A 14,856-nucleotide genomic window follows, 5' to 3' on the forward strand; every position below is an offset into this window, starting at 1 on the left:
TGGCACCCACGTTGAGCGTGTTAGACACCTAGAGTATTAATTGTTACACTTTTCATCAATTCCCCGGGCTCAGTAGGCGTGTTCATTTGCATACGATTGATTTTTATACTCATCGCATCATTGCATGGGGTAAGGGACATATGTATTGGATTGATCATCTTGATGCTACCAATGAATGAAAAGTTTTCTGAACCAAAATATTGTTCCCAGACCAGCAACATAGGCATCCCCTGGGAGGTTGTTGGAAATTCAGATTCTCAGGCTTTACCCCAAACCTACTTAATCAGAAACTCCGGGATGCCTCTGCATCCGAGTTTTTAGCAAGCCCTCCCGTGATTCTGACATCTCTGTGGTTTGAGACGCACTGCCGTTGAGCAGGGCTGTCTAACAGAACATTCTGCAGTGATGGAAATGGTCAGTATCCCTGCCATGCAGTAGTGGAGGCATTACCTCCACGTGTGGCTGTCAAGCTCTTGAAATGTCACTGCTGTGACCAAACAGTAGCATTCATCCTTTTATTTAATTTTAATTAATCTAGGTTTAAATTCAAATAGCTGCATATAACTAGTGGCTGTCCATCAATAGCCCAGCCCCAGAACATACCATGCTAATTATGATTGTGTCAACTTCTAAAATGCTTTAAGTTGTTGGTTGTGTAATTACTAATTTTAGATCATAGAACAGAATCCTTCTCAGTTCAACAGAATTGAAACTGCAATTGTTATAACAGTGGTTGGTTTTGATTCTTTGTGTGGAGCGGGGAGACAGTTTGCTGGCTGCTGGCCGGTTGGGGGCAGTGTATTCTTGAGTCGACTGATTGTTGATTTTGTGAATGCGAATCAGCTGTGCAGTGCCGGGTGGCTCACGCCTGTTGCAGATATTGATGGTCATAGCTGTATGTCCTTTTAGGAGTAAAGCTGTTGCTCAGGAAGGGGCTGCATCAGTGTTTCACGCAGACGGACTCTGGTTTCTCCAGCCTGTAAAGTGGAGGTGCTTCTGGCGAAAGAGAAGTTAATGAGCCCTTCAGCCACTTTGGGCTTCTTGTGGAACCTTCCAGAAACTGCTGGGGGAGACGGGTACTGAGTTGCCAAGTCTGGGCTGACACATCAGATGGACAGAACTCTTGAGCAGCATTCGGTTTAGGAGGACTTGAAGGAAAAAAGGTCATGCTGGGTGTGTTTGGTGGAACTGCTGCAAACCCCAGAAGAAACTTTGAGATTAGTCTCTGGAGTGATGTCACCTTTCCAGAACACTAGCAGTCCTGTGATCCTGCAGCTAGAGCGAAATGTGACATTGAGGAGCCAGGGAATATCTGAGTCCTTTGGGGACCGTTCCCCTAAACCTAGCACTTGAAGTCTCAAAATTAAAGCAACCATCTTTGGCTAGGCAGAAAATGATACTCAATTCTTTGTCAGAAGCAAAGTTCTGCATGACTAAGCTTCCTAATTGAAGGTCCCACTTACTGAATTATTTAAAGCCATATCATTGATTTTCATAATCCATCTCCTCTTAGAATCCTAGAATGTTAAAATGAGGTGGAAGAGACCTTGGAAATGGTCATAGTCCAGCCTTCTCATTTTACAGAGGCCCAGAGAGGTTATGAGTTGAGTAGGGCACACACAGCATTGTAGCGCCAGGGACCACGGTGCTCTTCAGTTTCTTTGGTGTCATAGGTCAGCTGGGGTCATAGGTCAGAAGCTGTACAGACTGATGAAAAAGGAACGTTTCAACGGCATGGTAAATGTACTGACATGTACTGTTAGGCTTTAAAATGCTTCTTGCTCATGCATCCTATAAATACCTGGAAAATTCCAGTCAAATATTTTGACCGGTAAAATATTGCAGTGGCCTTTTTGGAATAGCTAAAATTGTTCCCGCCACGTATGTATATGATTCGGTCATAGCACAATTCATATTGCTAACTGGTTATTTTTTCCAGGCAGTTTGGTTGGGAGTAGTTTGTTTTCCAAGCACTGCGCCTGTTTCAGTTGATTGACTTTGATACCCTGTCTTTTGTAACTTACTTTCTTTAAATAACATGCCTCTCCTACTTTATCCCCGAAGTATTGAGATGTGTGAAAAGCATGGTGCTGGCTGGGCGTGTTGGCTCACGCCTGTAATCCCAGTAGTTTGGGAGGTCGAGGCGGGCGGAGTGCCTGAGCTCAGGAGTTTGCAGTCAGCCTGGGCAACACGGTGAAACCCTGTCTCTACTAAAAAAAACACGAAAAATTAGCCAGGCATGGCGGCATGCACCTGTAGTCCCAGCTACTGGGGAGGCTGAGGCAAGAGAATTGCTTGAACCTGGAACCTGGGTGGTGGAGGTTGCAGTGAGCCTAGATCATGGCACTGCGCTCCACCCTGGGCCACAGAGCAAGACTCCATCTAAAAAAAAAAATGCGTGGTGCTGTGCAGTTTATCAGCGTTCTCTAAATATTGGTTCAGAGAGTGAATACCATCCTATCCAGATGGGTCTGTGTGTTAATTTTTTCAGACTTTTTTTTTTTTTTACTATGATTGGGGGCTTCAAAAAATTCTGTATATTTAGGGAGAATATTAGCTGTGTAATTTTTTTTTTTGTCATCTAGCTTGAATGGAGTCTTAAACAGAAAATTCACATGCTTACCAAAAGGCTGGGAGAGGTTTTGTAAATTGAATATGAGGTTATTGTTTGGGTTCACAAAACAAAGCCCTAAATCACATTTAGCATAATTGGTGGTTTTAAATTGGACTGATTTAGCAAGGAGAGTGAAATAATCTCTCATCCTGTCAAAAGGGCGATACCTTTAGACCAGCATTTAATTGCATTGGCAGAGTAACTTCGGGAAGAAGGCAGTCATTCTGGCTGCATTATTCTTGGTTTGTGGCTAAATTGAGATCATCATTTTCTCCTGGTTTCACTAACTTTCTTTATTGCTCTTCGAACTAATCAGATGAATGCTTAGTGGTAGCTGGAGGGTGGCCAGGGGAGGGATGAGGTCTGTGGGCAGCGGCACTGTGCACACTTTATGATCTGGGAGAGAAGATGACATCCACTGTGACCTGGAAGGCACAGTCTGGTGATTTTTTCTTTTCTTTTCTTTTCTTTTTTTTTTTTGAGACAGAGTTTTACTCTTGTTGTCCAGGCTAGAGTGCAATGGCATGATCTCAGCTGACTGCAAACTCTGTCTCCTGGGTTCAAACGATTTTCCTGATTCAGCATCCCAAGTAGCTGGGATGACAGGTGCCTGCCACCACGCCTGGCTAATGTACAGTTGGGGTTCACCATGCTGGTCTGGCTGGTCAGGCTGGTCTTGAATTCCTAACCTCAGATAATCCACCTGCCTGGGCCTTGCAAAATGCTGGGATTACAGGCATGAGGCACCGCGCAGGCCCCAGTGATTTCCTTAGTAATCACTTATGAAAGGCGAATACCATGCATTTGCACAGAAGTGTTCCATGGGCTGTGCACCTAAGAATGTGCATTTGCAGCCGCATTGTACAGGTGGGGTTTGTTTGCATTCCTGCAGGTTATCCAAGAGGGTTGTGGAGGAGCTTCCCGCTGTCCAGATTACATGAAAACCTGTTCTTTTATCAGCAGCTGCTTCAGAAGCTCATCCAAGGCCTCTCACTAGACCACTGCTCTCTGACCATGTGCCCAGGTTCGGAGTAATCCGCATTCTTCCAGTGAAAGCATTTCTTTTCTTCTTCTTCTTCTTTTTTATTTTTTGAGATGGAGTCTCCCTCTGCCTCCCAGGCCAAGTGCAATGGCGAAATCTCCGCTCACTGCAACTTCCACCTCCCAGGTTCAAGCAATTATCCTCCCTCAGTCTCCCAAATAACTGGGATTACAAATGTATACCACCGTGCCTGGCTAATTTTTGTATTTTTAGTAGAGACGGGGTTTCGCCATGTTGGCCAGGCTGGTTTTGAACACCTGACCTCAGGTGATCCGCCTCCCTAGGCCTCTCAAAGAAAATGCGGGCATGAGCCACATGCCTGGCTGAAAGCACTTCTTTTACCTTTCACCAAGCCGTCCCTCTAGATGAAATCAGGTCAGCAATGCCCTAGACATTTCAGAAAGCTGCAAATGATGACCCAAAACTCTAATGAGCAATATGCTTGTCCCTTTACTTTTGTTCCCCCGGGAATTATCAGTTGGTCTTCTTGTAATGGCTAGCTGCTTAAATATTTCAGATGTATGTTTGGCATTTTACACACATCTTTGTGGTGGTTCTGATCACAAGTGCTCCTGGATCTGAGTTTAGGTTTGACTGCAGGCAGGCAGGTTGGTTTTCTGGCTTCCTGGGGCATCCCTGGAGGAAGCAGATGGGATGGGAAGTAAACCTGACTGATAAGAGACATCACGCTTCCTTGGGCTGGGCTCCAGGCCCCTGTTCATGTTTTTAGTTACCTGGGTAGTCTTGGTATCAGAGTTTACATGAACCATGGCCAAGTGTATCACCCATACAAATGTTTGTAGAAAGATTGAATAGCAAGTGAGATAGATGTGTTACAGTCTATGGAAGGTCCTTCTGCTGCCAATTTATAGTTTGTGCTTTTGAGATAAAGATGCCTTTGACTTTCACATTTGTATATTCAAGTATATACCTGCTAGGGAAGGAGGAACCTTTAGGTCCTTGTGGTTGATTTTCACCTTTGATCTGCATACTAGTATTCATAGCATGCTACTGAGTTGACTTTTTGTATTTCTATATAATAACAGTGTATCGATCTGTTGCTAATCTGATGTAACCTTTGTGAGTGTCTGTTTGTATGTATGTGTGTGTACCTGTATGTGTGTGTGTGGTATTGATCAAGATACATTACTCCAGAGGCCAAAATCAGAAACTAGGGAGGTGGAATTTTTCATCATTTAAAATTGAGTTTATCTTGTTATTAATGTAATGTTAAGAGGACAGCTCTTTAGATACTGGGTTATTTAAACACCTTCAGTGTACATCTCCCAGGAAGGGATTTGGAGGTTGCCATCTTTCTTCTGGTGGTAATGCAAGAAAACCAAAAGGAAAAATCAAAACAACAGCACTGATAAGATTCTGTATGACAACTATAAGTATATATGCTTTGTAATATTCACTTTTATAGGCTGCTTATGGTTCAGAAATTCTCTGTGGTGCATTTCTGTTCTCTCTCCTCATTGTCCATCTGAAACAAACTATGCCAAGCACTTAGCTAATCATATTTAAGGAAGCATTTCAGCGGCCACTCAGAAGTGAGCAACTTCTTTTTTTAGAAAAAAGAAAGTGAAAAACTTTAAAAAAAAAAAAAAAGACCAATATGTGAATTCGATGGCCCTTTTGGAGTTTCCATCTTTCTTTGCTTTGAAAGAAAAACAAGACTGGGCGTGGTGGCTCATGCCTGTAATCCCAGCACTGTGGGAGGCTGAGGTGGATGAATCACAAGGTAAGGAGTTCGAGACCAGCCTGGCCACCATGGTGAAACGCTGTCTCTACTAAAAATACAAAAAATTAGCTGGGGGTAGTGGTGGGCGCCTGTAATCCAGCTACTTGGGAACCTGAGGCAGGAGAATGCTTGAACCCCGGAGGTGGAGATTGCAGTGAGCTGAGATCATGCCACTGTACTCCAGCCTGGGTAACAGAGTGAGTGAGACTCCATCCCCGCCCTCCCCACAAAAAAAAGAAAGAAAAAAGAAAAACAAAACGTGCTGACATCCCTTGCTAGGAGTTAGGCTCCCAGATTCACACTCAGCATTTTTTTTTCCATAGCGGTGCCACCAAACATAGCAGAACTGAAGAATTTGGAAGTGCTCAACTTTTTTAATAACCAGATCGAGGAGCTGCCCACACAGATCAGCAGCCTTCAAAAACTCAAACACCTGAACCTTGGGTGAGTATCAGTGGAGTGGAAAGAACGGAGAGGAAGAGAGTGGGAGGGGAGTGCCGGCCAGGGCCAGGGGAGGGATTCCATTTATATTACTCCACAGAAGTGGAGTTCTAATTTCTTTTTATGTTTTGGGTTTTAAAAAAATTTTTATTGTTTTAATATATCCTTTCAGGGGCCTACATTAGTGAATATTTGAGAGCTCATCAAGAAGCTAATTGTGGGTGCAATAAGGATGTTAAATTTTTACTGTATTTTGTGTCCAGTAAAATTTTATCTCAGTTCTGTTGACCGAGAAGGGACTGATTTGCATAGCACGAACTGGCAGACAGATTGTAATGTGGTTGATTTTCTTTCTCTCTGTGTTACATACCAATAGTTGACAAAGCAACTTCATGCCTTGGAGGGAAGAAGATATTTCCTAATCCTGCTTCATTCGCTTTTGCAATTCTTCTTTGTAGTTGACAGGTGGCAATCCTCTGTCTTTCTTTATGCAAAGGTGAAGAGAGGAGTTTTGATTCAGCCGAGGCTGCAGAACCAGGGAGCAGTAAATAATAATAAGGATAACCTGGCCGGGTGTGGTGGCTCTTGCCTGTAATCCCAGCACTTTGGGAGGCTGAGACAGGCAGATCACCTTAAGGCAGGAGTTTGAGACCAGCCTGGCCAACATGGTAAAACTCCATCTTTACTAAAAATACAAAAATTAGCCGGGTGTGGTAGCACGTGCCTGTAATCCCAGCTACTCAGGAGGCTGAGGCAGAAGAATCGCTTGAACCCAGGAGGTGGAGGTTGCCGTGAGCCAACATCAAGCCATTGCAGTCCAGCCTCTGGGCCAAGAATGAGACTTCATCTTAATAATAATAATAATAATAATAATAATAATAATGATAACTTGTCTTCGTGAACTACTTTGCAGCATTTGACCCTCCCAACATTTGTGAGGTAGGGAGGGCAGGTTTTTTTTTGAGATGTAGCCTCGCTCTGTCACCAGGCTGGAGTGCAGTGGCACGATCTCGGCTGACTGCAACCTTTAACTCCCTGGTTCAAGCGATTCTCCTGCCTCAGCCTCCTGAGTAGCTGCGATTATAGGCACCTGCCACCACATCCAACTAATTTTTGTATTTTTAGTAGAGACAGGATTTCACCATGTTGGCCAGGATGGTCTCGATCTCCTGACCGTGTGGTCCACCTGCCTTGGCCTCCCAAAGTGCTCAGATTATGGGTGTGAGCCACCGCACCTGTCCGAGCCAAGCCTTTTCAAAGGGGCTAACAGACTTGCTCCTGGTCACCCCTGAGGTTAGCGGCCAAGCTGGGAAGAGAACCTTATGGTTCTGTGTCTAAAGGCTCCACCAGACTCCATTGATAATGGTTTGGACCTGTGTCCTTGCCAAATCTCATGTGTAATTGTAATCCCTAGTGTTGGAGGTGGGGCCCCTGGGATGTGACTGGATCCTGGGGGTGGAGCTCTCGGGGATGGTTTAACACCATCCCGTCTTGATGCTGTCCTTAGGATAGTGAGGGAGTTACTGCGAGACCCGGTTGTTTAAAAGCATGTAGCACCTTCCCTGTCACGCTCTCCTGCTCCTGCCATGTAATACACATGCTCCTGCATCACCTTCCACCGTGAGTAAAAGTTTCCCCACAAGCAGCTGCTGCCAGGCTTCCTGTACAGCCTGTAGAACCATGAGTCAGTTAAACCTCTTTTCTTGTAAGTTACCCAGGCTCAGGCATTCCTTTATAGCAATGGGAGAACAGACAAATACATCCATAGACCCCAACTGGAACTTGGGCATCAGAATTCCATCCTTGTTGGTGCAGCTATCAGATGAAACTGCCCACACATGCTTCAGTCTCTGTGTGAAGTTGTATATTCATTAAATTGTAGCCACCGAATGCTCTAGTTGAGTGAGTGGTTGATGGGGAGCGGCAACAGATGCTGGCCGGGTATTTGCCAGTTTAGTAGGAAACAGTCATGAAAAGATATTCATGGAGTGGTTTTTAGTTCATTCTTTCCACAAGGAGCTTGGTCAGATGCACTTATTTTGAAGTTCACTTGGGCTTAGGGACCAACTTTGTAAGATCCCTGGGCAGTCGTCATTCTTATGTCTGAGGGAAAGTGAAGTTAAAAGGAGGGAGAAACGTCACTTTAGATGAGATGAGTTTTTTCCCCCTACAAATTTGGAGCCTGTATACCCATCTGGCAAAGCAGAAATGAAAAGATTCTCCATTTATATCTTGGTTTTACAGACTATTCTATGCTGATCTTTAATTTGTATGTGAGAAGGAAGCTAAAACTAGATATAGATACATATTCTTACTGTTAATTTGTTAATTAAATGAAATATGTATATATAATCTATATATGTAAACTCTCAATCACTAGGAACAGTGGTTGGGACATTCTGAGCAGTACCTAGTGTTAGCTATTGTTACCATGATAATTGTCATATTTACCTTTTCATTGATTCCGTGACTGTGTAAGTGACTATGTTAGGAAACTTGCTAGTAACTGGGAGCCACGGTGAAAGTCATGGTCCCTGACCTTACCTATGGGGGCGAGGCTGGCTAGAAACAGGAACAGACCAGGGAGGTCACTGATGTGCTGGTGGTTGTGGACCGGCAGGGGGAGGAGCAAGACGGGGAGCACCTTAGTCTGCGGGTGACATTTTCAGGAGCAGGTACACAGCAGGTAGCACCGGAGCCCAGACTCGATGCTTGAGAATTTCTCAGACTTACAAGTCGAAGGAAGGAAGGCATCTCAGGTTGAGAGAATGTCATATTTAAACGCTCACAGCACTGCCCTCCTGGGGCCTGGGAATTGTTGGTTTTTTGGCACTGTTGAGTTTAAAGTGTGAGGCAGGCAGCTTTAAGATCAGAAGTCAGGCTAGACATGGAATCCTGGATGTCTGCTGTTCAGGGAATGAGGATTTACCAAGTTCCCAACCGTGTACCCGGCATTGTTCTAGCTACTGACCATCCATCCCTGATGGAGTTTCCATTACAGTTGGGGAAGCCAACTATAAACAAACAAATGTTTATAATAATGACGGAGTCAGAAGTGCTAATGAAAGGCCTCTGTGCTGAATAAATGAGCTTCTCCTGGGTGCATTGGCTCATGCTTCTAGTCCCAGCACTTTGGGAGGCTGAGGCTGAGGCTGGCAGGTCAGCTGAGGTCAGGAGTTCAAGAACAGCTTGGTGAACACGGTGAAACCTTGTCTCTACTAAAAATACAAAAATTAGCTAAGTATGGTGGTGCACACCTGTGATCCAAGCTACTCTACCTGAGAGGCTGAGATAGGAGAATCATTTGAACTCAGGTAGGCAGAGATTTTAGTGAGCTGAGATCACACCACTGCACTCCAGCCTGGGCAAGAGAGTGAGACTCCATCTCAAAAATAATTGCACCATTGCACTCCAGCCTGGGTGACAGAGTGAGACTCCGTCTCATAAATACATACATACATACATACATACATAAATGAGCTCCAATTTTATACTGACCATTGAGAAATTTGCATAGCAGAGTAGCAGATATGAGATGAGGTGAGATTTTCCCATGAAAGATGAATGTGAAGAAGAAAGTAGAGAGAGGTAAGCTAGAGGTTAGGAGACCAGTAAGAACACAAACTTCATGTCCCATGTGAACTAGGACAGTGACGTTGGAGGCAGGGAGGGATTTTATATGAAGAATATGCAGGTGGTAACATTGACAGACAGTAACTGATCTGATGGAATGATACCTACATTTCTGTATTGGGCAGCTGAAAAATATAACAGATGGAGACAGGTTTGGGAAGAACATAGTAAGCTCAGATTTTGTTCTGTTTGGTTTGAGGCACCATAGAACAGAGTCGTAAACTTCCTTTTCATTGAGTGCCTTCTTGTTCTCTTTGGAGTTATTTGCATTTTTGGCTGTCAGTGCTTTATTAATTGTGTAAAGCTTTTTGTATTCAATTACATAGCTACATAGATGGAGTTGTCAAAGTTTGAACAAAACTCCCAGTTCTTTGGGAAAGGAGCTAAGATGGGTTTCAATGAAGGATACCTGTGTCCTCAAATGGCATAAAGAATTAGACTCACACAGTAAGGCCAGTTATAGGGAGGACTCCTTATTCCACGGAGCCAGGGTGAGAGCATACTCTCAGGAGACCACAAAGTGGAGCTGGGAAGCCACTTGTGTGCATGATCCAAAAGGCACCATCAATCCGAATTTGCTTTCAAAGTTTTGTATAGTAGTTGCAGTTTATTCTGATGATTATAAGACATGAGCGAAGTTTAGGCCACCTGAAAAAATAAAAGAAAGTTTAGTTCTGTTATTAATTCCTAAATGTAGATTATTTCATGGAGTAATTTTCCAAAAAATGTAAGCCACATAGGTTCCCATGTTGATAATTATTTCTAGGATCACTTCATTGTAGGACCACCATACCCAACTATTCGGGAATAACATTTGACCTCGTTTGTTTCTAGAGCTTGTCTCCTGAACACATAGAAGTTTTCCTTAAGTATTTATGGATTTGGATTATTTATTTATTTGTTGAGACAGGGTCTCGCCCTGTCACCCAGGCTGGAGTGCAGTGGTGTGATGTACGCTCACTGCAACCTATGCCTTCTGGGCTCAAGTGATCCTCCCACCTCAGCCTCCTGAGTAGCTGGGACCACAGGTATACACCACCATGCCTGGCTAATTTTTGTATTTTTTTTTTTTTTTAGAGATGGGGTTTTGCTATGTTGACCAGGCTGGTGTCGAGCTCCTGAGCTCAAGCAATCTGTCTGTGTTGGCCTCCCAAAGTGCTGGGATTACAAACATGAGCCACCGGGCTTGGCTTGGATTTTTTTAAATTTTGGTAAGTGTGTGAATAGGTCACTGTGGAGGTGAGAAAAATTAGTGCCTTTAACCAAGAAGGTTTCATTGAAGCTGGAGGCGCTCAGAACAACCTACAGAGAAGAAACTGCTCTGAAAAGGAGGCATTAGTACAGATCTTTCTGAGGCTTTAGAGGAAGAGGAAAAAGGATGCTAAATAGCCTTAGACCCACTGGTTTTATAAATTTCTCCATCATATGCAGGCATTTGCCCACTCCCAACATGCATTTGAAAAATCTTCCCATGCAAACAATTGGTACCACTTGGCATAGCTGAGCCCTGTGAAGCTTTGTGTTTAAAAACCTGAAGTCACCTGAGATTAAGTGTGGCACAAATATGAAAACCACCACTTGATAGTTTGGACCATCCAAAGTGGCTTGTCATGAGGTGAACTTGCTTGCTTAGGGCTGATGGAAAATTTTCTCTCAAACGTTTTCAAAAATAATTCTAGCAACAGCTCTCATTTCCCGAGAAGCCACATGTGAGCCATGGATCGGATACTGGGTTCTTCACATATTTTCTCTCTCATCCTCCCAGTGATCCTGCCCTGAAGGTGTCGTCAGCCTCATTTTATAGTTGAGTGTGGGAGTTCAGTCAGGGTGGTGGCAAAAATATCAAGGGAAAAATATTAGAGAAAGTCACAGCAAATAGTCACAAACCTTCTTGGAAGGTCAAGAAGTTTGCATAGTTTCCATAGAAATTTCAGCTGAAGGCAGCCTTATTCCCTCTACCTTTAGTTGATAAGAAAAGGAAATATCTAGGAAATGTGGGGAAGTTCATCTGAACAACTTGTTTACCCATGTGGTCCTATAAATGAACCTTTGATCATTCCAGATGGCTCTCTTCGGGGGAGGTCGACCAGGAATATTACCCACTAATGGTGTTTGGTTTAGGCCTCGGAACCTGTCCTTTAATCTCTACACTCTAGTGGTGTTGACTCAAAGCTTTTGTCATTTAATATGTGCTGAATAAAGGCTGGAGAGACCAGCATGTTGGGGCCAGTGGCTGCTATCTCTTTACAGCACTCTTCTTGAGTACCTGTGAGTGGCCCAGACACCCCAGCCCCCTCATTCACTATATTCTGTGTGTGAGTGAATTTATCCATTACCGAGTCAGGGTCTGCAGGACATACCCCTGCAGGTGGTGACCCCAACAATTGAGGAAATTGGGTCTCAGAGAAGCTTGAGTCTTGGAGTACCTTGGTCAAGGTCACGCAGCTAGCAAGTGCTGGAGCTGGACTCCTCACCTAGCGGTCTCTACCTTTTAAAGGTCCGTTGTTTTCCTACCCCCACTGTAACTCTCATGGAAACCTTGATTGCTGGCAGTGTCCAAGCGGGGCCCTGAGCACGGAATTCTGACACAGGGAAATGTAGATAGATTGAGATGGATGTTAGCACCTGCTGGGGGGAGGTGGGAACAGTCAGCTTGTTCCATCCTTCATTCTGCAGAGAGAGATGCCACCAGGTCACCATGCACATGGACTGGTGTCCAGAGCGGTGGCCAGAAGTCTCTGCAGTTCCTTGCCCCCTTTGTAGCTGGGGCTGTTGCTAGCAGTTCTTCTGAACTGTTACTGCTGTCAGCTGCACATGGGACTCTGCTGTGTTTCTTACATGTTGTAGGTATTGGTTTGTCACTCAAAGGAAAACGGAACCTGCAATTAAGTAGATTCTTGCCACCAGGAGGTGGAGGGGCTCCAGGCCTGCTCTGGGCTGGAGATTGAATGGGAGTTCTCTCTCAGGTGAGATGTCTCTTTCCTCTAAGCCTGTCTAACCATGGATTTCCTGTACCTAATGTTGTAAAAGTGTATTTCTTTATTTACAGAGAAAAATGTTAAGGAATCAGCAGTTTTCAAAAATGGGTAACCTAAAGCAGTGTTTGCAGACAGAAGCACCTACTGTGTGCCTCTCTGCCTTCCTCTCTTTCTCTGACTTGCAATTCTTTTCAGAATCCTTGCATCAGAGCCCAAGGAACTGGAACGGCTTTGGCCTCCATGAGGTACAGGGTGCTCCCAGACGCCTGTCACCTTCCTCAGTCACTTCTGAAGTCTTTTCTCCTTACTGTTTTTCATCTCAACATAGCATTAATTACAAGCTCCATCTTGTCTTTATGACAAGGTAGTTTGAGTGAACAAGCAAAGTGCTTGACATAAACGTGCTTCCCAAATTGTGACTTCATGGAGAACGTTGGTTGTTGCTGTCATGGCATTAGCGTCGTGGAGGTAGTTTTGCTGGATGTGATCTGTCTGGGATATTTTCTCCCGAGAGGGGAACCCACGTTTCCCTTTTGGTTTTGCCCTGTGCCTGCAGCTGCTTCTGGTGAGGCCCGCTTGGTAGGGCTGGACCGAGCTGGATCTGTTAAGAGAAGGATCAATGGCTAGAATGATTTTTATTGTCACAGTCCCTTTCACCTTTCAATATCTGTCCACTTTTATTAAAGTTTTCTTAAAAGTTGGCTTTTAAGTATGCTCAAAGGGAACTGCATTAAGAAAAATAAGGGGCTTAAAGAAAAGGATAAAAGATAGTATAGAAAACATTCCCTTAGACTTCATTGGAGACACGCACACACACACACACACCCCCCACACTCCACATACACATACCTTGTACACACCCCACCCCACCACACCCCCCACCTTACACATACATCATACCATACCATACACACCCGTACTCCCTGATACACACACCACACCCCCCACACCACACCACACTCCACACACACATACCTTGTACACACACCACCCCACCACACCCCCCACCTTACACATACATCATACCATACCATACACACCCGTACTCCCTGATACACACCACACACACACCACACCCCCCACACCACACCACACTGCACACACACATACCTTGTACACACACCACCCCACCACAACCCCCACCTTACACATACATCATACCATACCATACACACCCGTACTCCCTGATACACACACCACACCCCCCACACCACACCACACTGCACACACACATACCTTGTACACACACCACCCCACCACAACCCCCACCTTACACATACATCATACCATACCATACACACCTGTACTCCCTGATACACACACCACACCCCCCACACCACACCACACTGCACACATACATACCTTGTGCACACACCACCCCACCACACCCCCCCCTTACACATACATCATACCATACCAAACACACCCGTACTCCCTGATACACACCACACACACACCACACCCCCCACACCACACCACACTGCACACACACATACCTTGTACACACACCACCCCACCACAACCCCCACCTTACACATACATCATACCATACCATAGCACACCCGTACTCCCTGATACACACCACACACATACCACACCACACACACCACACCTCCCACATACCACATGTAACACTCCCATACACACACAACACCACAGATAATACCATGTACACACATACCCCACACACACACCTTGTACACACACACACACACCCCCCACCATACCTCATACACACACCACACAATACGACATCCATACCCCCAACACTTCACACACACACCACACACCATCACACCCCACACACACATCACACTGCAAAAGCAACCCCCCACACACCATACCCCCCCCCACACTGCACACACCACATCCCCCCACAGCAGCACACTACACCACACATGCACCACACTCTCCACATACCACACAGGACACCTGCATGTGCACACACATAACACCACACACACACACACACCCCACACACACAGTTGACCCTTGAGCAACATGTGGGTTAAGGGAGCCACACACTGACCCCCCCCATGCAGTTGAAAATCCACACGTAACTGTTGACTCTGAAAAAACTTAATTACTAATAGCTTACAGTTGACCAGAAGCCTTACCCAAAACATACACAGTTGATTGACACATATTTTGTGTGTTACATGTGTTCTATACTGCACTCTTACAATAAAGTAAGCTAGAGAGAAGAAAACGTCATTAAGAAAGTCAGAAGGAAAAGAAAGTGCATTTGCTGTTGTTGAAGTGGAAGGGGATCATCTTAAAGGTCTTCATCGTCTTCATGTTGAGTGGGCTGAGGAGGAAGAGGAGGGTTGGTCTTGTTGTCCAGGGGTGGCAGAAGAAAAATATCCACGTGTCATCGGGCCCAGGCAGTTCAAACCCATGTTGC

General features: G+C 44.9%; 1 protein-coding gene across 2 annotated transcripts in view; it reads left to right on the forward strand.

Annotated features, from left to right (window-relative positions):
- RSU1 (Ras suppressor protein 1) overlaps window positions 1-14,856 on the forward strand; it is a 231,618-nt gene that overhangs the window by 45,320 nt on the left and 171,442 nt on the right. For both annotated transcript variants that reach the window (XM_012455961.2, XM_064368405.1), the window contains one exon: window positions 5,724-5,844. In XM_012455961.2, coding sequence (XP_012311384.1) covers window positions 5,724-5,844 — 121 coding nt within the window. The remainder of the gene's footprint in view (window positions 1-5,723; window positions 5,845-14,856) is intronic.

Source organism: Aotus nancymaae, unplaced genomic scaffold (assembly GCF_030222135.1).
Source record: "Aotus nancymaae isolate 86718 unplaced genomic scaffold, 86718_ANA_hifiasm-v0.15.2.pri h1tg000077l, whole genome shotgun sequence".
Classification (NCBI taxonomy): Eukaryota; Metazoa; Chordata; class Mammalia; order Primates; family Aotidae; genus Aotus; species Aotus nancymaae.